The sequence below is a fragment of the Bos taurus genome, chromosome 15 (assembly GCF_002263795.3).
Source record: "Bos taurus isolate L1 Dominette 01449 registration number 42190680 breed Hereford chromosome 15, ARS-UCD2.0, whole genome shotgun sequence".
In the NCBI taxonomy this organism is placed as follows: domain Eukaryota; kingdom Metazoa; phylum Chordata; class Mammalia; order Artiodactyla; family Bovidae; genus Bos; species Bos taurus.
Window position 1 is genome coordinate 42,593,923 of NC_037342.1, and position 26,035 is coordinate 42,619,957.

The 26,035-nt window shown below is 37.1% G+C and overlaps 1 protein-coding gene and 1 non-coding gene across 3 annotated transcripts in view; one reads left to right on the forward strand and one right to left on the reverse strand.

Moving 5' to 3' along the window:
* Window positions 1-26,035, forward strand: part of SBF2 (SET binding factor 2) — a 498,121-nt gene that overhangs the window by 201,114 nt on the left and 270,972 nt on the right. For both annotated transcript variants that reach the window (XM_005215931.5, NM_001103237.3), the window contains exon 3: window positions 17,167-17,304. In XM_005215931.5, the coding sequence (XP_005215988.1) occupies window positions 17,167-17,304 (138 nt within the window). The remainder of the gene's footprint in view (window positions 1-17,166; window positions 17,305-26,035) is intronic.
* TRNAG-CCC (transfer RNA glycine (anticodon CCC)) lies at window positions 24,798-24,869 on the reverse strand. Its single transcript has one exon. It is a non-coding gene; the product is annotated as a tRNA-Gly (tRNA).

Below are 26,035 nucleotides of genomic sequence, written 5' to 3' on the forward strand. Positions count from 1 at the left end.
CACGATGATGTGCTAAAATTAATGGCTTTTAAAAAACATTAACTCAGTGTGCTAGACATATTGAAGTTTAATTCTGTCCTAAGGTCCTGAGTCTTTCTGGGGAGTGGGCGTGGGAGGGCTGTGTTATTATTTCTTTTATATATTTTCTTTATGTGTATTCCTTTTGAATTTCCTGTTACCTAAGAATTAGAACTCCCACGATCTAAGTTTCTTACTTATTTCTTTCCCATTTTCCATTTGTATGTCCCTTTTGGGGGCCTACTGGAACAGTCTTACAGTTGCTTCAGTTTTAATTTTTATTATTTCTCTTGTTCTGTAGATGTTCTGATATACAGACTCTTCTTAATGATTTTGATCTTTTCATTCTCATGTATTGAAAGTCTTCTGCTTCTCTTTGTATTGTCTTATGGTCACTGAGTTCCTCTTCCTTTGTTCATTTTGGTCTTCCCTTCATATTTGTGGCATGCATACACACCTGGGGCTTCTCTTTCATTATCTTTTCTAAGAATTGGTAGTGTAAACCAGTTTTCTGGCTTCCGAAAGTCACTTCCCACTTTAAACCTGTTATCTTCCTTCACATTACTTTGCTGTTTGTGTGTGTGTGTGTGTGTATGTGTGTGTGTGTGCATGTGTGTTTTAACTGCAATTTCAGAGCATTTGAGGAGGTTTTGGAGGTAAATGCATTTGTTTCATCTGTAATGCTTAACTGGAAGTCATTTAATAACTTTTTTTTGCACTCTTCATCTTAGAACTATTTTAAGTTTGTAAATCATGTACTGCTGTATTTCTTTCAGAAGTTGGACGTTAGAACATACTCTAATGTTCATTTTTCTTTTTTGGAGTTTACTTCTTGAAATTTTTATATTTAAAGCTTTACATGTAGGGATCTTCATGAGACTGATGTGCTAGAATACTAAAAAATTAAGAGATTAGGTTAGCTCATCCTGTGACTTTGAGACCATATTAAGGTTATAAATAAGATATTTTTAAAAATTACTTGTTGCTGGTCTCAAAGAGAGCTGTTGATTTTTATATGTTCTTATATGAGGCTACATAACTAAACTCTTATTTACTCAAACAATATTTAATCAGTTTGCTTGGATTCTGAAGGCTGACAATCATATTATCTTACACATAAACCCATTTAAGTTATTTTGGATACTCTTTTATACTATATCAATACGTTTCATCAAAAGCTGTCTACTAAAACTAGGCACGTGTTTGTGATACTCATTATTGTATGGATAACAAAATATTTGAAATTTCCCAACTCTTAAATTGCTTCTCTCCCAAAGTCTTATAACCACTGTGTTTTCTCTGAACTTTTGAAAAATACCTGTTTAAAATATAGAACACACACCTGACATTGCCATGGCCTGACTTGGCAATGGAATTCAGTTTCTTAAGACTTCTGTTACTTTATTTCACAAGTCATTTCTTCTTTGGTCAGAATATAGTTCATAATAACAGTTCTTTGTTATCACTTCTTTTTTGTCCTCTTTAGAAAAGAACTCTATCAGCAAAACAAAATAATTTTGGGGTTGCTTAACTTTTAAAAAGGAATTCAAGGTCAATTAAACATTTTTTTGTGCTCATTTTGGTTGTGCTCTATCTACAAAACCAGTTCTTCTCAAAAAACACAATGAGACATGCCAGGGAAGATTTATATAATACCATACTTAATTCAGTCTACAGCCCATAGGGTTGCAAAGAGTTGGACACGACTGAAGCGACTTAACATGCATGCAAATGCTTATCCCAGAATTAATTATTTAAAAAATTGTGAACAACTTAAACAACCCACAATAGGGAATTGGTTACATTGTGGTACTTACCTATATGCTGGTGTAATAGTCAATCATTAAAAATAACTTTCTTAAAAATATGTAACTACATGGGAAAATGCACTTGTTACAGAAGGTGGAGAAAAAAGGGCTCAAAACTGTATGTATATGTCCCCTTTTATGTAAAAAGATACATCCAGATATAAATGGTTGCAAAGCAAAGTTTTAAATTAAATAACTGTTCATTTTCATTATTTCTTTTCTAACTTTTCAACTTTAAATTTATATTAACATAAAATAATATCCATAAGGTGATTTATAAAGATAATTCAGCAGTGAGATGACACAGTTCCTAGAGATACAGAAGCTTAAATTCTAGTGCTGCCTTTGTCACATACTACCTATATCACCATAATGTTTCTTAGCCTTGGTTTCATCATTTGTAGAATGAACCTTGTGGGATTCAGTTATATATAAAGTGTTGAGTGAGTGGGTTGCCATTTCCTCCTCCAGGGGATCTTCCCCACCGAGGGATCGAACCTGTGTCTCTTGCTTTGGCAGGCGGATTCTTTACCGCTGAGCCCCCTGGGAATCCCCAAGTAAGCAAAGTTGATATTTATAATGCATTAAGTGTGGAGCTTAAAAATGTCTGTCAGTTCTAACCTTGCGCTTTTGAAGTATCATGTGATTCCAGGATATGTCTTAAAGAAAACTGAAACTGAACAAAGACATGTAGCATCCTGAAAAACTATCCCCATCTTGACTGTCACTAATAAGTTGTAAAATTTTAATGAGTCTGGTCTGTGGGAAATGATGAGAGTCAGGTGGAAAGGAATAGTGAAAAACATAAGTTGCTGTATATACACTCATGTATTTATGAAAACAGTATTTGTCAGCTTATGTGGTATGTACATTGATAGTGTCATTCCAAATAGATGTTTCCGCAGTCACTCGAAAAAAGAGCAAACTGCAGGCCAGTCAGTCATGACACTCAGTTGTAAACAGTTTAGGTTTGCACCTGTGATAGCATTTTTCCTCCTGCTTGCCAATAAAGACACTGGGGAGAGCAGAATCCTGATTTTTATCTTGTTTGTTTAATGCTTATCATTCTGTTACTGTCTTTTAGTGACTATTCTTTTTCCAGCTGTCTAAACATTCTCTCACATTCCTGTCAGAAATACAACTTGAGCTCAGGTTCAAGAATTACAGGGTCCCTTCCTCCGCTGTGTGTATGTTCGCCACACTGAGCAGTTTGTGGGATCTTAGTTCCCTGACTAGAGATCGAACCCAAGCCCTTGGCAGTGAGAGCACAGAGTCCTAACCACTGGACTGCCAGCGAATTCCCCTTTCATGTTTATTACTTCCTCAGCACACTTTTAGTTAAAGTTTGAAACGATTAAACCAGCTAGCATTATTGTATTTCAAATCCAGATCCTATGAGGAATACTTCTCATTAGTGGTAGGATCATCTCCTGATATACCAAGTTCTGTTATTACTTAATCTTATAACACATTTAATGTGAAAGGTAGACATTTATCTGGAGATTAGGACTGTTTCTTTTCATCCATTGGAAAAAAGTTGCTGTATATTTGCTTATATGAACTATTGTTTATTTATTGAATATTTATAAATTAATATATTTCATTTGGGAATACAATATCAAAATTTCTTGGAGTATGATTCTAATAATATTAATTATAGTATAATTATAATTATAGCATAGAATAAAATAATTCCTTTATATAGCTGTACTTGGATGTGTGAAATAAAAGGTGTCATGTATAACCAGCTATCTTGACGCCTTCTTTGTGAAACATTTAGTAAAAAATATCTGACCAGGCCTATCATGAATTACTATTACTGTCCTAGTTGTGGTCACATTAAGCTTAATTTTGAATAAGTACTTACTGAATCTGAAAAGAATGATCCTTGTAATTTCCCAGTATTCCCACTGTTAATACTTTTGAAGTCATAATTTAACAGAATTCCTGTTATAATGTAAACTTTGGGAAATGAGTAAGGAGGTCTTACTACCTAAACTCTCATATTCTTCTGGATGTTATGTGTTTCTTATCTTCTATGAGAGGAATTTTCTTTCTTTTTTTTTTTTAATTTTTTAATTAAAGGTTGAACAATGAAATGTGGTTTAGTGAACTTTAAATTTATAGATGTACATGAAGGTCTTGGAAAATACTGAGTGATTATTATCTCAAGAACCTTCTACAACTTTACACCTTTAAGAGATCATTCAAATTAGTCACAATAATGTTATGGGAATCTTTAATTATTCTGTAATATTTTGTCATATTCTCTGTATGTGTAAAGCACTTGATATAAAAGTAAGCACAACTTGCTTTTTCTAGTTTTAGCAGCAAAATATATGATTGCTTATTTAAGTAATGTATCTATTGGCTTACAAAAGTTACTTTGTTATTTGTGAACTCTTCCTCTATGATAGGTACCTTTGATTTGAGAAATCAATGAAGTTGGTAGAATTGGAACTAACACAAAAAAAGATTTAGTTGATTCCTTACTGAAAACTTATAGTTTCATTTTAATTATGTGAAAATATATAGTTGTCATTCTATGACGTATAACTTTCAGTACCATTTGCCAAGCCTAATGAGCAGCTATGGTAATGAATGACAGACATCTAAGAGAATGTGTTTATTTGTTATTAATTCACAGAACTGATTGTCTTTGTATCAGAAGACTTGTTTGTTGGAATGAGGGGACCTGATGATACAAGCTCTCTCTTATATTATTTCATAATCTCAGCTCAGACATGAGGATTTTGAAAAACACTTCTAGGTTTTGTTAAAACCTGTTTAAAACTCCCGAGTTCTACCAAAGATTATACCTTTCTGCTAGCTTAAGCCAAGGCGAGTTACAGATTAACACCCATTCTTACTAGAATAGCAAGTCTCATACTTTTGGGTCTCACACTTTATATATACTCTCAGAAATTATTGAGAATCTGCAAAAAGTTTTGTTAATGTAGTTTTAGCTATTAATTTTTATGTTAGAAATGACAACTAGAAAATTTTAACTATTTTTAAAAGGTCAATGAACCATTGCATATTAAATAGCATATTTTTTGAAAAAGTAACTGTTTTCCATAATAAAAACGTAAGAAAAAGAGTGGTATTATGTTTTTGGAAATATTATTGATATTGACTTAATAAAAGACAACTGGATTCTCATTCCTCCGTCTACATTCATGCTTATACCGTATGTTGTTTTGGTTAACCGAGAAGTATATGAAGAAAATCAGGTCTAACAAATATGTAATTGAAAAAAGGAGGTATATTTTTGTAGCCTTTTCAGATATTGTGGAAACTCTTGTCTGAATACTACATCAGTACTCAATAAATGGAAATTTCCTAAAGGCTAATTGTAATGTGAGTTATGTAAACACATCAATGAACATTTTTTATTCTCTGTGATAAAATCTATTGTTGGCTTTGCACTTTGAAAGATCTTTTATCCATGCAAGATTTTATAGCATCATGCTTTAGTAATTTGGCAAATAGGGATTGAGAGTTATACAGATCTTCCTAATATTAACATATACAGTGTTTAAAATGTTAGCTAATAATACTGTCCTATTAATTAGGAATACAAAGCTGTCAGGTTCATGATTGTGCTTGAAAGTTCATTTTATCATTGATAACAAATAGCCTCAGATCTTTATCTTGAAGTGACAGGCCACTTCATTCATTTTGAGAAAATGACTACCAAATACATAAGTCTTTATAAGCCTATTTGTCAGTTATTCTTTCAAGTAAAAGAATGGTTTTCTTGGCGTGGGGGTGGGTAGAATGGTTCAGCTTACAATTTAAACAACTACACAAGTAGTTTTTCTTACACAGCTATTGTACTCCTATATGCTGTAAAAGCGCTTTATGTGTACTTATTCTTTGAAACAGAATATTTTAATTCAGGGATGATGTTATAATGAAATTAAAATGTTTATTGTATCAGCAAAGAAACTATTAATGAAACTTTTTATAAAACTGCGAGGGTGTAGCTTTGAAGAATACAATGTCTATAAGTATAGTTTAGTGCTGCTGCATTGATTACTGTTAAGATACCAGCAACTTTGCCCACAATTCCTTTTCCATCATTAAAGTTCAGTTCAGTTCAGTCGCTCAGTCGTGTCCGACTCTTCGTGACCCCATGAATCGCAGCATGCCAGGCCTCCCTGTCCATCACCAACTCCCGGAGTTCACTCAGACTCATGTCCATCGAGTCAGTGATGCCATCCAGCCATCTCATCCTCTTTCGTCCCCTTTTCCTCCTGCCCCCAATCCCTCCTAGTATCAGAGTCTTTTCCAATGAGTCAACTCTTCGCATGAGGTGGCCAAAGCACTGGAGTTTCAGCTTCAGCATCATTCCCTCCAAAGAAATTCCAGGGCTGATCTCCTTCAGAATGGACTGGTTGGATCTCCTTGCAGTCCAAGGGACTCGCAAGAGTCTTCTCCAACACCACAGTTCCAAAGCATCAATTCTTCGGCGCTCAGCCTTCTTCACAGTCCAACTCTCACGTCCATACATGACCACAGGAAAAGCAATAGCCTTGACTAGATGGACCTTTGTTGGCAAAGTAATGTGTCTGCTTTTGAATATGCTATCTAGGTTGGTCATAACTTTCCTTCCAAGGAGTAAGCATCTTTTCATTTCATGGCTGCAGTCACCATCTGCAGTGATTTTGGAGCCCAGAAAAATAAAGTCTGACACTGTTTCCCCATCTATTTCCCATGAAGTGATGGGACCGGATGCCATGATCTTTGTTTTCTGAATGTTGAGCTTTAAGCCCACTTTTTCACTCTCCTCTTTCACTTTCATCAAGAGGCTTTGTAGTTCCTCTTTACTTTCTGCCATAAGGGTGGTGTCATCTGCATATCTGAGGTTATTGATATTTCTCCTGGCAATCTTGATTCCAGCTTGTGCTTCTTCCAGCCCAGTGTTTCTCATGATGCACTCTGCATATAAGTTAAATAAGCAGGGTGACAATATACAGCCTTGATGTACTCCTTTTCCTATTTGGAACCAGTCTGTTGTTCCATGTCCAGTTCTAACTGTTGCTTCCTGACCTGCATACAGATTTCTCAGGAGGCAGATCAGGTGGTCTGGTATTCCCATCTCTTTCAGAATTTTCCACAGTTTATTGTGATCCACACAGTCAAAGGCTTCTTTCTGACCCAATGGACCATGGCTTCCCTGTCCGTCATCAACTCCCGGGGCTTACTCAAACTCATGGCCATTGAGTCGGTGCTGCCATCCAGCCACCTCATCCTCTGTCGTCCCCTTCTCCTACTGCCTTCAATCCTTCCCAGAATCAGGGTCTTTTCTAATAAGTCAGTTCTTCGCATCATATGGCCAAAGTATTGGAGCTTTAGTTTCAGCATCAGTCCTTCCAATGAATATTCAGGACTGATCTCCTTTAGGATGGGCTGGTTGGATCTCCTTGCAGTCCAAGGGACTCTCAAGAGTCTTCTCCAACACCACAGTTCAAAAGCATCAATTCTTCAGCGCTCAGCCTTCTTCACAGTCCAACTCTCACATCCATACATGACCACTGGAAAAACCATAGCCTTCACTAGATGGACCTTTGTTGGCAAAGTAATGTCTATGCTTTTTGATATGCTGTCTAGGTTTGTCATAGCTTTTCTTCCAAGGAGCAGTCGTTTTTCATTTTCATGGCTGCAATCACCATCTGCAGTGATTTTGGAGCCCAAGAAAATAAAGTCCGTCACTGGTTTTATTGTTTCCTCTTCTATTTGCCATGAAGTGATGGGACCAGTTGCCATGATCTTAGTTTTTTGAATGTTGAGTTTTAAGCCAGCTTTTTCACTTCCCTCTTTCCCCTTCATCAAGAGGCTCTTTACTTCCTCTTCATCTTTGGCCATTAAGGTAATGCCATCTGCATATCTGAGGTTATTGATATTTCTCCTGGCAATCTTGATTCCAGTTTGTGCTTCATCTAGCCTGACATTTCTCATGATATACTCTGCATATAAGTTAAATAAGCAGGGTGACAATATACAGCCTTGATGTACTCCTTTCCCAATATGGAACCAGTCCATTGTTCTATGTCCAGTTCTAACTGTTGCTTCTTGACCTGCATACAGATTTCTCAGGAGGCAGGTAAGGTGGTCTGGTATTCCCATCCCTTTGAGAATTTTTCACAGTTTGTTGTAACCCACATAATCAAAGGCTTTGACATGTAGATGTTTTTCTGGAATTCTCTTGCTTTTTCTATGATTGAATAGATGTTGATAATTTGATCTCTGGTTCCTCTGCCTTTTCTAAATCCAGCCTGAACATCTGGACGTTCTTGGTTCATGTACTGTTGAAGCCTGGCTTGGAGAGTTTTGAGCTTTACTTTACTAGTGTGTGAGATGAGTACAATTATGGTAGTCTGAACATTCTTTGTCATTGCCTTTCTTTGGGATTGGGATGAAAACTGACCTTTTTCAGTCCTGTGGCCACTGCTGAGTTTTCCAAATTTTCTGGCATGTTGAGTGCAGCACTTTCACAGCATCATCTTTCAGAATTTGAAATAGCTCAGCTGAAATTCCATTACCTCACTAACTTTGTTTGTAGTGATACTTCCTAAGGGCCACTTGAATTCAAATTCCAGAATATCTGGCTCTGGGTGCGTGATCACATTATCATTGTTATCTGGGTAACGAAGATCTTTTTTGTAATTTTGTTCTGTGTATTCTTGCCACCTCTTCTTAATATCTTCTGCTTCTGTTAGGTCCATACCGTTTCTGTCCTTTATTGTGCCCATCTTTGCAATGAAATATTCCCTTGGTGTCTCTAATTTTCTTGAAGAGATCTCTAGTCTTTGCCATTCTATTGTTTTCCTCTATTTCTTTGCACTGATCACTGAGGAAGGCTTTCTTATCTCTCATTGCTCTTCTTTGGAACTCTGCATTTAAATGGGTATATCTTTCCTTTTCTTCTTTGCCTTTTGCTTCTCTTCTTTTCTCAGCTATTTGTAAGGCTTCCTCAGACAACCATTTTGCCTTTTTGCATTTCTTCCTTGTGGGGATGGTTTTGATCACCGCCTCCTGTACAGTGTTACAAACCTCTGTCCATAGTTCTTTAGGCAGTCTTATCTGTCAGATGTAATGTCTTGAATCTACTTGTCACTTGCACTGTATAATTGGATTTGATTTAGGTTATACCTCAATGGTCTAGTGGTTTTCCCTGCTTTCTTCAATTTAAGTCTGAATTTTACAATAAGGAGTTCACCATCTGAGCCACAGTCAGCTCCTGGTCTTGTTTTTGCTGGCTATGTAGAGCTTCTCCATCTTTGACTGCAAAGAATATAATCAATCTGATTTTGCATTTGACCATCTGGTGATGTTCATATGTAGAGTCTTCTCTTGAGTTGTTGGAAAAGGGTGTTTGCTATGACCAGTGCGTTCTCTTGGCAAAACTCTGTTAGCCTTTGCCCTGCTTCATTTTGTACTCCAAGGCCAAACTTGCCTGTAGTCCAGGTATTTTGACTTCCTACTTTTGCATTCCAGTCCCCTATGATGAAATGGACTTTTTTTTTTTTTTTTTTTGGTGTTAGTTCTAGAATGTCTTGAACGTCTTCATAGAACCATTCAACTTCAGCTTTTTTGGCAATAGTGGTTTGGGTATAGACTTGGATTACAGTGATATTAAATGGTTTGCCTTGGAAACAAACAGAGATCATTCTGTCATTTTTGAGATTGCCCCCAAGTACAAACATTCTGGCCTCTTTTGTTGACTATGAGGACTACTCCATTTCTTCTAAGGGATTCTTGCCCACAGTAGTAGATATAATGGTCATCTGAACTAAATTCGCCCATTCTGGTCCATTTTAGTTCACAGATTCCTAAAGTATTGAAGTTCACTCTTGCCATCTCCTGTTTGACCACTTCCAATTTACCATGGACTGTTAATTCCAGGTGCCTGTGCAATATTGTTCTTTACAGCATCAGACTTTACTTCCATCACCAGTCACATCTACAACTGGGCATTGTTTTCCCTTTGGCTCAGCCTCTTCATTCTTTCTGGAGCTATTTCTCCACTCTTCTCCAGTAGTTTATTGGGCACCTACCTACCTGGGGAGTTCATCTTTCAGTGTCATATCTTTAGAGTACTAGTTCAGTTCAGTTCAGTTCAGTCACTCAGTCGTGTCCGACTCTTTGCGACGCCATGAATCACAGCATGCCAGGCCTCCCTGGCCATCACCAACTCCCGGAGTTCACTCAAACTCATGTCCATCAAGTCGGTGATGCCATCCAGCCATCTCATCTTCTGTTGTCCCCTTCTCCTCCTGCCCCCAATCTCTCCCAGCATCAGAGTCTTTTCCAATGAGTCAACTCTTCGCATGAGGTGGCCAAAGTACTGGAGTTTCAGCTTTAGCATCATTCCTTGCAAAGAACACCCAGGACTGATCTCCTTCAGAATGGCCTGGTTGGATCTCCTTGCAGTGCAAAGGACTCTCCAGAGTCTTCTCCACCACCACAGTTCAAAGCATCAATTCTTCGGCGCTCAGCTTTCTTCACAGTCCAACTCTCACATCCATACGTGACCACTGGAAAAACCATAGCCTTGACTAGACGGACCTTTGTTGTCAAAGTAATGTCTCTGCTTTTGAATATGCTATCTAGGTTGGTCATAACTTTCCTTCCAAGGAGTAAGCGTCTTTTAATTTCATGGCTGCAGTCACCATCTGCAGTGATTTTGGAGCCCAAAAAAATAAAGTCTGATACTGTTTTCTACTGTTTCTGCATCTGTTTCCCATGAAGTGATGAGACTAGCTGGCCATGATCTTAGTTTTCTGAACGTTGAGCTTTGAGCTAACTTTTTTACTCTCCTCTTTCACTTTCATGAAGAGGCTTTGTAGTTCCTTTTCACTTTCTGCCATAGGGTGGTGTCATCTGCATATCTGAGGTTATTGATATTTCTCCCAGCAATCTTGATTCCAGCTTGTGCTTCTTCCACCCCAGCGTTTCTCATGATGTACTCTGTATATAAGTTAAATAAGCAGGGTGACAATATACAGCCTTGACGTACTCCTTTTCCTATTTGGAACCAGTCTGTTGTTCCATGTCCAGTTCTAAAGTATAACTGTATAAATCTGTATATGTAAAGTATAAATCTGTAGTACTAGTAGATGGGTACTAATATTCTGCCTTTTATGGATGAGGAAACTAAGGTTCTTAAAGGGCGAATGAAATGCTGAAACTGCACAGTTACTAAGCAGGATAAAGAAGGTAACCTGGTACAGAGAGCTTCTGTACTGTTGAGCTTGTTTCTATTTCTGTTCCATTTCTCCAATACTGTTAACAAGATATTCTCTTTTTCATCTTTTTAGAAGTAGCTTTACTTTTTAGAGTACTTTTAGATTCATAGCATGATTGAGCAAAAACTACAGAGAATTCACATGTGTTCTCAGTTCCAAACATGCAGCTTTCCACAGTATCAGTATCCCCCACCACAGTGATATATTTATCACAGTTGATGAATAAACTCACATTGATCATGTCATCAGGAACCGAAAGCTGTAATTTACCTTAGATTTCACTCTTGGTGTACATCTAAAGATTTTGATGAATACATAATAATATTTATATACAGTTATAGTCTTACACAGAATACCTTCCCTGCTCTAAAAATCCTTGAAATTCTGCCTGTTATGTCTTCCCTGCCATAGGTAACTATTAATCTTTTTGCTCTCTATGGCTGTATATTTTCCAGAATATTATAAATTTGGAATTTTACCATATGCAGCCATTTCAGACTACTGTTTTTCACTTAGTAATGTGTATTTATGTTCCTCCATGTTTTCTCATGGCTTGATAGCTCATTTCTTTATTTTATTTACTTTTGGCTGTGCTGGGTTTTGGTTGCTGCCCAAGCTTTTTTCCTCGTTGTGGCGAGATGGGGACTGCTCTCCAGTTGCAGCATGGGGCTTCTCATGTGGCGCATGGGCCCTATCGTGTGCAGGCTTCAGTGGTTGCAGCACCTGGGCTCTAGTGCACAGGCTCAGTAGTTGTGGCACACGGGTTTAGTTGCTCCACAGCATGTGGGATCCTGATGGACCAGGGATTGAACCCATGTCTCCTGCATTGGCAGGCAGATTCTCTACCACTGAGCCACCGGGGAAGCCTGATAGCTCATTTCTTTTTAGTGCAATAAAATATCCCTTCACTTGGATGTGCCTTCACTTACTGAAGGATATCTTGGTTATTTCCACATTTTGACAGTTTTGAATAAAGCTGCTATAAACATCCACATGCAGGTTTTGTGTGAATATATGTTTTCAACTCCTTTGGGTAAGTATTTGGCTTTTAGGTAAGAGTATGTTTAGTTTTGTAAGAAACTGCCACACTCTCTTACAATTTAGTAGTACCATTTTACATTCTCACTAGCAATAAGTGAGAGTTCCTGTTGTCCTGTATTTTTGTCAGCATCTGGCATTGTCATTATTTTGTATTTTGGCCATTTTAATAAGTATATGGCAGTGTCTCATTCTTTTAATTTGCAGTCCCTTATGGTCCCATCAGTTCATGGCAAATAGATGGGGAAACAGTGGCTGACTTTATTTTTCGGGGCTCCAAAATCACTGTAGATGGTGATTGCAGCCATGAAATTAAAAGATGCTTACTCCTTGGAAGGAAAGTTATGACCAACCTAGATAGCATATTCAAAAGCAGAGACATTACTTTGCCAACAAAGGTCCATCTAGTCAAGGCTATGGTTTTTCCTGTGGTCATGTATGGATGTGAGAGTTGGACTGTGAAGAAGGCTGAGCGCCGAAGAATTGATGCTTTGGAACTGTGGTGTTGGAGAAGACTCTTGAGAGTCCCTTGGACTGCAAGGAGATCCAACCAGTCCATGCTAAAGAGATCAGTCCTGGATGTTCATTGGAAGGGCTGATGTTGAAGCTGAGATTCCAATACTTTGGCCACCTGATGTGAAGAGCTGACTCATTTGATAAGACCCTGATGCTGGGAAAGATTGAGGGCAGGAGGGGAAGGGGATGACAGAGGTTGAGATGGTTGGATGGCATCACTGACTCAATGGACATGGGTTTGGGTGAACTCCGGGTGTTCGTGATGGACAGGGAGGCCTGGCATGCTGCAGTTCATGGGGTCACAAAGAGTCGGACATGACTGAGCAACTGAACTGAACTATGAAGTATGATATTAAACATCTTTTCATATGCTTATTTGCCTTCTGTGTATCTTTTTTGGAGAGAGATTTATTCAGAAGGAAACTGAAGAAGAACTGAAGAGTTTCTTACTATCTTGCACTGTACTTAGTCGCTCAATCATGCCCGACTCCTTGCGACCCCATGGACTGTAGCCTGGCAGGCTCCTCTTCCCATGGGGATTCTCCAGGCAAGAATACGTAGTGGGTTGCCATGCCCTCCTCCAGGGGATCTTCCTAACCCAGAGATCAAACCAGGTCTCCTGCATTGCAGGTAGAATCTTTACCCGCTGAGCTACCAGGGAAACCAAGAAGAGTTGCTTGATGAAGGTGAAAGAGGAGAGTGAAAAAGTTGGCTTGAAACTCAGCATTCTAAAAACTAAGGTCATGGCACTTGGTCCCATCAGTTGATGGCAAATAGAAGAGGGAAAAATTGGAAGCAGTGACAGATTTTATTTTCTTGGACTCCAGAATCACTGCAGACCATGACTGCAGCCATGAAATTGAAAGATGCTTTCTCTTTGGAAGGAAATCTATGAGAAACCTAGACAGAATATTAAAAAGCAGATACATGACTGTGCTGACAAAGATCTACATAGTCAAAGCTATGGTTTTTCCACCTGTCACATGCAGATGTGACAGTTGGATCATAAAGAAAGCTGAGTATTGAAGAATTGATGCTTTTGAACTGTGGTGGTGTTGAAGACTTGAGAGTCCCTTGTACTTCAAGGAGATCAAACCAGTGAATCTTAAAGGAAATCAACCATGAATATTCATTGGAAGGACTATTGCTGAAGCTCCAATATTTTGGGCACATGCTACAAAGAGCTGACTCTTTGGAAAAGGCCCCAATGCTAGGAAAGACTGACGGCTATAGGAGAAGAGGGCAGCAGAGGATTAGATTGATTAGATGGCATCATTGACTCAGTAGACATGAATTTGAGCAAACTCCAGGAGATAGTGGAAGATAGAGGAGCCTGGCATGCTGCAATCCATGGGTTCGCAAAGAGTTGGACATGGCTTAGCAACTGAGCAACAATAATCTTATTCAGATCTTTTGCTGTCTTTTAAATTGAGTTGTTCACTTTCTTATTATTTAGTTTTAAAATCTCTTTTGTATATTTTGGATGATAATACATTATCAGATATGTGTTTTGCAAATATTTTCTCCCAGTCCTTAGTTTATCTTCTTATTTTCTTGACAGTGTCTTTCACAGAGCAGAAGTTTTGAATTTTAATGAAGTCTGACTTATTGACTCTTTCTTTCCTGGTTTATAATTTTGGGGTTGTATCAAAAAAGTCATTGCCCAAACAAATATTGTCTTTGTTTTCTCCTATGTTATCCTTAGATATTTTATAGTTTTGTATTTTACATTTAGATGTATGGTCCACTCTGAGTTTATTTTTGTGAAGGGTGCAAGGTCTGTGTCTAGATTTACTTTCTTGTATATGAATATTTTGTTGGTCCAGCACCATTTGTGAAAACACTGTCTTTTCTCCACTGTGTTGCTTTTGCTCTTTTGTCAAACTTCAGTTGATTGTATTCACGTGGTCTGTTCCTGGGCTCACTGTTCTTAATTGATCTATTTGTATCTTCATTCACCAGCACCACACTGTCCTGATGACTGTAGCTATATAGTAAGTGTTGAAGTCAGATGGTGTCACTCTTCCAGCTTTGCTCTTGCATTTAAGTTGGCTCTTCTGGGTCTTTTGCCTCTCCACATCAACTTTAACATTAGTTTGTCAATATCCATAAATAACTTGCTGGATTTTGGGGGGATTGCATTGAATCTATAAATCAAGCTGGGAAGAATTGAAACTTGACAGTATCATGTCTTCCTATTGATGAACATTGGAATCACTCTATTTCTTTGATTTCCTTTGTCAATGTCTTGTAATTTATATATATAATATATATTATACATAGCTTATTAGGTTTATACCTAAGTATTTCATTTTGAGGGTGCTAATATATGAAGATAGTATTGTGTTTTTAATATCAAATGACACTTGATCATTGTTGGTATATATAGGAGACTTGACTTTTGTTTATTGACCTTGTATCCTGGAACATTGCTGTAATTGCTTATTACTTTCAGGTTTTCTACAGAGACAGTCATGTCATTTGGGAGTAAAAAGACAGTTATACTTATTCCTTCTTAATTTGTAAACCTTTTATTTCCTTTTTTTTTGACTCATTGTATTAGCTAGGACTTTCAGTATAATTTAGAAAAGTAGTGGTAGGAAGTGACATCTTTGTTCCTAATCTTAGCTAGAAAGCATCTAGTTTCTTAACATTACGTATATTGTTAGCTGTAGATTTTTTTTTTTTTTCTAACAAGTTAAGGAACTTCCCCTCTATCCTTACTTTGCTGAGAGTTTCTATCGTGAATTGGTATTTGATTTTCTCAAATTCCTTTTTTGCATTTACTGATACGATCATGCACTTTTTCTTGTTTAGCTTCTTCATGTGATAAATTGGTTTTCAAATGTTGAACCAGCTCTGCATACCCAAAATAAATCTTATTTTGTCTTGGTGTGTAATTCTTTTCATATGTTGGTATTTTCAATTTGCAGATATTTTGTTGAAGCTTTTTGCAACTGTGTTCATGAGAGATGTGTGGTGGTGGTTTAGTCACTAAGTCGTGTCTGACTCTTGCTACCCCATTGACTATAGCCTGCCAGGCTCCTCTATCCATGGGATTCTCTAGGCAAGAATAGTGGAGTGGGTTGTCATTTCCTTCTCCAGGGGATCTTCCCAACCCAGGGATTGAACCCTGGTTTCCTGCATTGCATGCAGATTCTTACCAACTGAGCTACAAGGGAAGCTCAGTGATATGTAGTTTTATTGTAAATTGTTTTTTTCTGATTTTAGTATTAGGGTAATGCTGGCTTTATGGAATGAGTCAGGAAGTATTTCTTGTGCTTCAGTCTTAACGGAAGAGATTATAGAGGATGTTTTAGTTTCATCTTCAATATTTGTTAAGATTTACCAATGAACCTTTTGGGACCTGATGCTTTGTATTTTGGAAGATTATTAATTGTTGATTCAAATTCTTTAATAGATCTAGGTCTATTCACATTGTCTATTTCTTGGTGAATTTTATCAGATTATGTCTTTCAAGAAACTGATTTTATGTAGATTATCAAATTTGTGGACGTAGACTTATGCATAGTATTCCTTTATTATCTTTTTAATGTCTGTAGTAATGTGTCATCTTTCATTTTTGATGTTAATAATGTGTATCTTTTATTTTTAGTTTGGCTAGAGGCTTGTTGACTTTAATGTTCTTTTTGAAGAACTAGCTTTAGATTTTGTTGCCTTTCTCTATTGATTTCCTTTTATAGATTTCATTGACTTCTGATCTAATTTTATTATTTCTTTTCTTCTGCTTGCTTTGAATTTAATTTGCTCTTCTTGTCCTAGTTTCCTAAAAGTTAGATTATTTATTTTAGATTTTCATCTTTTCTAATATATGAATTCACTGCTATAAATTCCCTCCAAGCAGTGCTTTTGCTGAATCCCACAAATGTTGTTATATTTTCATTTAGTTAAATATATTTGAAAATTTCTTTTGAGATTCTTAGAAATGTCTTATTATTTAATCTCCAAGTATTTTGGGATTTTCCAGCCATTTTTCTGTAACTGACTTTTAGTTTAATTTTACTGTGGTCTGAGAGCATGCTTTATATGAACTCTATCCTTTTAAATAAATTAAGATGTATTTTATAGCCCAGAATGTGGTCTGTCTCGATGAACAAAGCCTATTTTTCTGAATTGAAGTCTTAGATTAATGATGATATTTTAAAATAATTCTATTTTCCATCCATGGTAGGAAGTGAGTACTTTTATCTTCAGCTTACCTCATGATTTGTTCTAATGACACAAAACTTTCATCTCAGTGCTCTGTTCCTATGGATGCCAACTTAGGTCTCAGAATGTGTGGCATCTCTGGAAAAATCTAGGCTGTCTTCTTAAAACGCATATGCACATTAGTGGAAGTATGCTAATATTATCAATTTGTGATTGATTTTAAAAATAATGGCTGAAGTGACATATCTGAAAAATTTTTGTAAATGAGAAAACATTGAACATTCTTAAAAGATATATAAATAATAAATTTACCTTTATACTTTTCAGATGTAACAGTTTTATATTTTTCTATCTGATTTTAGTTTTGTCAGCCTGGCGGATGGCAGCTGTCCAGAGAGAGGAAGCAACCAACGTTTTTTGTGGTGGTCCTGACAGATATTGACTCAGATCGACATTACTGCTCGTGTCTAACCTTTTATGAAGCAGAGATCAATCTTCAGGTGCAATAACTTTTCTAGCCAAATTATAGCCAAAGGGCACCTTTTTAGGAATCTGTTTATTATGCTATATTTGTTTTTGTTAGAACTGCAAGTTTGAGTTATGTGATTTACTTTAAAAAGGCTGAGGTACTGTATTATTGAAGAGAGCAAAAAGGCAAAGTAATTGTCCAAGATTAATTGTTCTTCTTTAAAATATTATTTATAGTCTACATATTTCTAAGAATAGCACATCTGCAAATTGGTTGGTAAGAAGATTTGTATCTGCTCATGGTGAAGCTGTGGTTTGTCCCTTTTAGTCCTTCTCCTGAGGTAGCTTTCACAGAATATAGAGCATTTAATCAGAATATTTATAAATCACTTATCACAATGCTTGATATTATTTTTTAAGCACGGAAGTAACTGTTAACTCATTATTATTGGTGGTGGTATTATCACAATGATGGTACTGAAATTATTAGGCTAGAACTATAGAAATTAAAAGTAATTAAAAGTACTGGTCTTTCAGAGTATTAGTTGGGGTTCTCTCTGTTTCAGATAACTAAATACTGCCTCTAATTTATTCAGAAAAGATATTATGAGAAAGTATTGCTCCTTTGGGGAGCATTTTCCAGGCAAGAATACTGGAGTAAGTTGCCATTTCCTTCTCCAGGGGATCTTCCTGACTCAGGGATTGAACCCAGGTCTCCAGCATCATGAGCAGATTCATTACTGTCTGAACCACCACTATAACCTTCATAATAATTGCACTTAAAAAAAAAAACCCTTTCTGCCACATGCAGCCACTGCCACGTTTTGGTGACTCCTGCTTTAAGTGCCATATGGATTGTTTCCTTGTGTAAGTCAGATTGCTTACAGATTCCCCCCTCCATCCGCCCACAAAGGAATCAGAAAAACTTTTTTGTTGTTATTTGTTAATTTGTTGTGCACAAATTAAGTCTCTATAGTATGAGAAGGAAACTATAAAACAGTTTGCAGGATGTTGAGGGAGTCAGTTTGCATTATTTGCTGTGCTTTCTGAAGTGGCCTCACAAAGGAGCATTTGTTATTTTTGCTATTTTAATTAAATGCCATGGTCTGAATGTTCTTGATGCAAAAATTTCCCTTTACAAGAGTAAACAAACCAACTTTCATGGTACTGACTCACATTATCTAAGTTCATTAGAGCAATGTATTAAAACTAGTATGCTGGTTTTTAATTTATAGTGATAAGTTAAAAGTTTATATAGAACAAAATATATGTTATCTATATTATCAGCACACTTTCTCCGTATTGTCAGATCTTTGTGGGAAGCCATGTCAAAATCAGATTCATTTTGATTGTGGAATCAAACAAAGGAATTTTTCATGTCAGGGATGTAATACCTGCCAGATTAACACAGCCAATTATTTGTGTAATTGACCCTTAAACAACATGGGCTTAAACTGCACAGGTCCACTTATACATGGGTTTTTTTTCAGTAAACACTCGATCCATGGTTGGTTGAATATGTGGATACAGAACACCAACTGTGAAGGTAACGTGTGGATTTTCAACTGCACAGAGAAATCGGCATCTCTGAATCCTGCATTGTTCAGGGCCAACTATTTTTTAAATTAATAATTATCTGTATAGTCAAGGCTATAGTTTTTCCAGTAGTCATGTACAGATGTGAGAATTGGACCATAAAGAAGGCTGAGTGCTTTTGAACTGCAGTGTTGGAAAAGACTCTTGAGAGTCCCTTGGACAGCAAGAAGATCAAACCAGTCAATCCTGAAGGAAATCAACCCTGAATATTCATTAGAATATTGATGCTGAAGCTGAAGCTCCAGTACTTTGGCCACCTGATGCGAAGAGCTGACTCATTGGAAAAGACCCCGATGCTGGGAAAGATTGAAGGCAGGCAGAAAAGGGGTCAACAGAGGATGAGATTGTTGGATGGCATCATTGACTCAATGGACATAAGGTCTAGCAAACTCCAGGAGATAGTGAAGGAAAGGGAACCCTGGCATATTGCAGCCCATAGGGTCACAAAGAGTCAGACACGACTGAGCAACTAAACAACAATAACATGCTGTCAGTGCAGACAGAAAACTTAAATGTCTATGATTCTAATCATTTCTGTCCTAGATAGCATTCAAGTGGGTGTTGCCAACACAGTTAGTTAATTCAGTTCCCATTTTGATCAGTTCATTCTGATGAGAAAGAATGTTCTCTATTTGAGAGCCTCACTGTCTCTTTGAAGGGACCTTTCATTTCCCTGTTGATCTTTTGAATATAAGTTAGTTCTGAGAATGCAATAATTTCTTTTATTTCCATATTCCTGAAGGTGCCTCTATACAACATATGGAGAACCTTCCCTATGATAGCAGCTGAATACACATACTTCTCAAGCATACATGGAACATTCCCTAGGATAGATAATATGGTAGACCACAAATGAAGTCAATTCATTTAAGATTAAAATTATATTAAGCTTCTTTTCCAACCACAGAAGTATAGAATTAGAAGTCAATTACAAGAAGAGGACTGGAAAATTTACAGCTATGTGGAGGTTAAATAATACACTACTGAGTGGGTCAAAGAATACAGTAAAGAAGAATTTAAAAAACCTTGAGACAAATGAAAATGAAGATACAACATACCAAAATTTATTGACTGAACCAAAAGGGGGGAAATTTACAGTGATTATAGTAATTAACACCTAAATTAAGAAAAGAGCAAAACCTCAAATAAGCAAATTAAGTTTACACTGTAAGGAGCTAGAAGATGCCAAAACTAAGCCAAAAATTAATAGAATGAAGGAAATAACAAAGATCAGAGTGGAAATAAATGAAACAGTAAGCTCTTAAAAAAAGTAAACACTTGGGGATAAACTCCTTAACAAAGGTCTTGCCAGTGACTTGGATTTTTTTGTTGTTGCTTAGCAGAAGTAAGTAATAATCAGGGAAATGGAAATCAATAACATAATGAAATATCACCTCATACATAATGAAATATCACCTAACACTGCCAACTGTTAGAATGGCAGTTATCAAACAGATGAGAGACAACAAGTGTATACAAGACTGTAGATAAGAGGGAACCCTTGTGAACGGTGGGTGGAAATGTGAATTGGTGGGAAATACTATGGATAATGAAAATGGAAATTCCTCAAAAAATTAAAAATAGAACTGCCTTATAAATCCAGCAATACTACTTCTGAGTATATATCCAAAGGAAATGAAAATAGGGTATAGAAGAGATATCTGCTTCCCATGTTCATTGCAGCATTATTCACAATAGCCAAGATACAGCAACAAGCTAAGAGACCATCAATAGTTAAATGGATTAAGATGTTTATTATCATAAATATTAATTATCTTTAATAGACCCCACTCTCCTTCCCCTACTCCACTCCATCTTTCTCCTTAGATAGACAGATAGACACACATTGTTCTGAACTATTTGAGACAAATTAGTGTGTTTCATTTCTCTTTGCCCTAAAGTATTCAGTGTGTATTTCATGAGTTAGTTTTTTTTTTTTTCTAACATAAGCATAGTATGGTTATCAGTATTAGAAAACGACATCGGTAATACACCTTTATCTCCTCTACCATCCATATTCAGTTTTGTCATTTGACCTAATGTTCTTTATGCCCTTCCCACTGCCTTTTTTTGGTCCTCCAGTATAGGATGTAGTTTAAAAAAATCATGTGTTGCATTTATCATTTCTCTTATGTCTGTTTTCATCTGAAATAGTTGCTCAGCCTTTGACATTTTCAAATAATGCAGGTCCGAACGCCTCTTTTAAATAGAACTCTTAACATTTTTTGTTTTTCTGATATCTCTCGCTTTAGATTCAGGTTATCCACCAGTAGCTGGAATACTACCAGCATTTGGAATACCAAGTGTATGTCCTTCTATGGGCACATATGTGGAAGTACACAATGTCTGTCTGCTACCGGCCTGCCCTACTGATGTTCTTTTTGTGTACCTGGTCTGGTGATTGTCAGATATCTCCATTGTATACTTGCTTGTTTTTTTTTTCTTTCTTGGAACTAATAAGCTGTGTGTGGTAAGATACTTTAAGACTAAATATTCTGTAACTAATTAATTATCCCTCTACACTCCCACCAGATTTAGCATTTAGTGATGATTCTTGCCTATGCCAGTGCTTAGTATGATGGTTGCAAAATGACTGTTTTCCAACTGTGCACACCCTCTATCTGTACCTTTACCAGTCAGCAGTTGACATTTTACCTTTTCTGTCTTGTCTATCTATGTGAGATATGATCTCATGTATTCTAGTTTCTTTTTTCTTCAGTAGTATATAATTAATGGTTTTCACTGTTGTGATACACAGATTGTCTAAGATTTGACCAGTGATTACCCCATCAGAATGGTTCCTGTGTTGTCTTGTCAAAACCCCACAATAGTTTTTTTTTTAAAGCATTTTAAAAAATTTCTGTCATAACAAGGTGTTCCAGGATCACCTTTTTCCTTCCCTGCTCCAGTCTTTAAATCAGCCAATACTTCAAGGATCCCTGGCTCATTTGACTAATAAATAATATTAAAAACCAAGATCAATGTTCTCATGCTGTTAAGTCACTTCAGTCGTGTCCGACTCTGTGTGACCCCATAGATGGCAGCCCACCAGGCTCCCCCGTCCCTGGGATTCTCCAGGCAAGAACACTGGAGTGGGTTGCCATTTCCTTCTCCAATGCATGAAAGTGAAAAGTGAAAGTGAAGTCGCTCAGTCATGTCTGACTCTTAGCAACCCCATGGACTGCAGCCTACCAGGCTCCTCGGCCCATGGGATTTTCCAGGCAAGAGTACTGGAGTGGGGTGCCATTGCCTTCTCCAATGTTCTCATATATTTAGAATTAACACTTGAAAATTATTTTTCTTTTTAGCTCAGATATTTTCCTATTTGCCACTTTAACTGGACCAAAGCATTGTAATTTATTTAGTATTCACAGTTACCTTACAGAAAGTTAGAGTCTGCTTCGAGTTTAATTTATAAGATTTCTAGCTCCTGTATAAGTTCACCTAGGTAGTAGACGCTAGCCAGAATTATATAACAGCTTTTCTTTGTGAAGAATCGAGAGATAATATCTTTTGGAATTGGTCCAAAAAAATGGTAAAAACAATGAGGTAATATTTGAAAAAGATAATATTAAAGTCCAGATGATGTTCCTTTCTTGGGTCATCATTAATGTTGTTCCCATTTTCAATGTGAACAGTGAACTATGTCCTTTTTAAAAAATGTGTTTTTCTTTTATTTTTGGATCATATCATCAATTCAAAAATAGATCTTTTAATTCTCATTTGGTGTGAATTATTTCATACCAAATATACTATGACACATTATTTGGAAGTCTAAAGAAGAGGAACTTAGGGACACAAACCATCCAAAATATAATTGTGCAACTTTAAAAATGTTGGCTCTTATCTTTCTAAGTTACAGTAACACTGTCAAAAAACACAAGCAAAAGCTTGGCATTAAATTTTTGATAACATATTCCCAGAATTATTCAGTTAGGCAATGTGATTATAACATTTTTTAAGTAATCAGTAAAATATGATAGATGTGAGCTGCTTTATTATATGACTTACCCTAAAAAAAGATGGACTTGTCTAAATTTTTTGAACTTCCCAGGTGGCACTAGTAAAGAACCCGCCTGCCAATGCAAGAGATTTAAGAGACATGGGTTCCATCCCTGGGTCGGGAAGATCCCTTGAAGATGGAAATGGCAACCCATTCCAGTATTCTTGCCTGGAGAGTCCCATGGACAGAGGAGTCTGGTGGGCTGCAGTCCGTGGGGTCGCATAGAGTTGGACAAGACTGAAGCAACTTAAGATGTGTATCATTTTAGAATCTTTTAATGAGTCTGTAAGTGTGTTTATGAACCAATAATAATACAGTTCAAACTAAAGACATTTTGGTATGTCAGCAACCAAGTGTGATCAAAGGAGCAAAATGAATAAATGTACTTTAGAATAACGTTGACACATAGGAGATGGATAATGAAGGTTTTATTTTCTTTGTTTTTTAGATGGGAATTTTTTTTAAAACAAAATTTAAGTGAGTAGTATATAAATCCCATTACACTTGACCCAGCTTTAAAAATTATCAGAATTTTGTTGGTCTTTTAAAGTTTAAATCCTTTTTTTAAAAAATGGAGACATTTTAAAGCAAACCCCAGACACCATAAATTATTGCAAATATTTTAGTGTGTGCATGCTGCACGCATGCTTAGTCCCTCAGTTATGTCTGACTCTTTGTGACCCCACGGACTGTAACTTGCCATGCTCCTTTGTCCATGGGTTTTCCAGGCAAGAATACTGGAATGGGTAGCCCTTCTCTTCTCCAGGGGATCTTCCCAACCCAGCGATCAAACCTGGGTCTCCTGCATTAGCAGGTGGATTCTTTACCGCCTGAACCACCAGGGAAGCCCCAAATATTTTAGTATATATCTCTAACTGATAAAGATTTTTTTTTACATTACCAATCTGCCATTATAATACTTAAAAATTAATTACAACGAATAATCCCTTAATATTATCTAATATCTAACTTACATATTTCTAAATTTAAAAATTTGTCTTGACTTATTCAGGCAAATTCTGCACATTATATTTGGTTGATATTTCTTCAGTTTTTTTCTGTAACAGGCCATCTTTTGGGGGCAGTAGAGAAATTGGGTCATTTGTTCTATACAAAGTTCTGTATTCTGGATTGGGCTGATTAATTCTCCATATTATTTTTACCTCTGTTCTCCATTATATCTCTATTCTCCATAGTTTCCTTAAAGTAATATTTAGATCTAGAGGCTTGATTGGATTCACATTCAATTTTTAAATCAAGACCACTTCAAAGATTGTACTGTACTTCCTATTGCATCTCATCAAGATAAACTTAACTTCTGGTTGTTCTACTTTTAGTATTGTTAAGATTGATTTGTGGCTTTGGGGTGGTGCCAGCCTTCACTTAGTTTGGGTCTACTGATGATCTTTGCCTAAATACATTATTTAAGCAAGAATTGCAAAAGGTAAATTCTTCCTTCTATTATTCTTTCTGTATTTATTAACTGAATTTCAGTTATTAAATAGAACTTTCATTGACTACAGTTAGATTGGTAATACTGGAGCAGGTAGCCTTTCCCTTCTCCGGGGGATCCTCCCAACCCAGGGATCAAACCCAGGTCTCCTGCAAGGCAGGCGGATTCTTTACCAGCTGAGCCAGAAGGGAAGCCCAAGAATACTGGAGTGGGTAGCATATCTCTTCTCCAGTGGATCTTCCCAACCCAGGAATCAAACCAAGGTCTCCTGCATTGCAGGCCGATTCTTTACCACCTGAGCTATCAGGGAACCCCTTTAGCCATCTTTGAGAAGTGAGAAGAAGAAGTGAAGTCGCTCAGTCGTGTCTGACTCTTTGCGACCCCATGGACTGTAGCCTACCAGGCTTCTCCATCCATGGGATTCTCCAGACAAGAATACTGGAGTGGGTTACCATTTCCTTCTCCAGGGGATCTTCCCAACCCAGGGATTGAACCCGGGTCTCCTGCATGGGAGGCAGACACTTTAACCTCTGAGCCACCAGGGAAGCAGTGACCAATTAAAAATTATAAACTTATGGATTTTTGTATGTTTAAATCAGTCAATTGTGATTTTTATTTATTTTGATTCTGTTAGTCTTTGACAGATTATTTACTTTTTTACTAAGATGAATAGGCTAATTTTGTACTTTTTTGTGACTCAAAATTAGAATGTCATTTCTCCAGGGAGTTCTGGTTTCCTTACTGGAAAATAGTATTTAATAAGTTCTTGATTGTATAAATGAATTATTTACACTCTTATGATGCTTAGAACAGTGTCTGGCATATAGAATATATGTTACAGTTATTATTTTCTTTTATATTCTCATATTGATTAATTTAAAACTGCATGATCTCTGGGCTTTCCAGTTTGCGCTAGAGGTAAAGAACCCATTTGCCAATGCAGGACACCTAAGAGATGCGGGTTCAATCCCTGGGTAGTAAAGATCCCCTGGAGGAGGAACTGGCAACCCATTCCAGTACTCGTGACTAGAGAATCCCATGGACAGAGAAGTCTACAATCCATAGGGTTGCGAAGAGTTGGACATAACTGATCCCTGCACAAGCAATATCAGTATCACTAGGTAACTTGTTAGAAATGAAAATCCTTGGATTCTACCTCAGACCTACTGAATCAGAAATTTTAGGGGTGGGACTCAAAAATCGGTTTTAGCAAGCCCTCAAATCCCATGGAGCCTGGTAGGCTGCAGTCCATGGGGTTGCTGAGAGTCGGACACAACTGAGCGACTTCACTTTCACTTTTCACTTTTATGGATTGGAGAAGGAAATGGCAACCCACTCCAGTGTTCTTGCCTGGAGAATCCCAGGGACAGGGGAGCCTGGTGGGCTGCCGTCTGTGGGGTCGCACAGAGTCAGACACGACTGAAGCGACTTAGCAGCAGCAGCAGCAGCAGCAGCAGTGATCCTGTTGTGCACTAAAGTTACAGAACCACTGGTCTAGAGAAGAAGTTCCTAACTCATGGTGAGAATGGGCCACAGGCAAACTGAATATTTTCTTAGGGCAGCTGTAAAGAGCCTTAAATTGAAGAAAGTAGGGAAAACCACTAGACCATTCAGGTATGACCTAAATCAAATCCCTTATGATTATACAGTGGAAGTGAGAAATAGATTTAAGGGACTAGATCTGATAGACACAGTGCCTGATGAACTATGG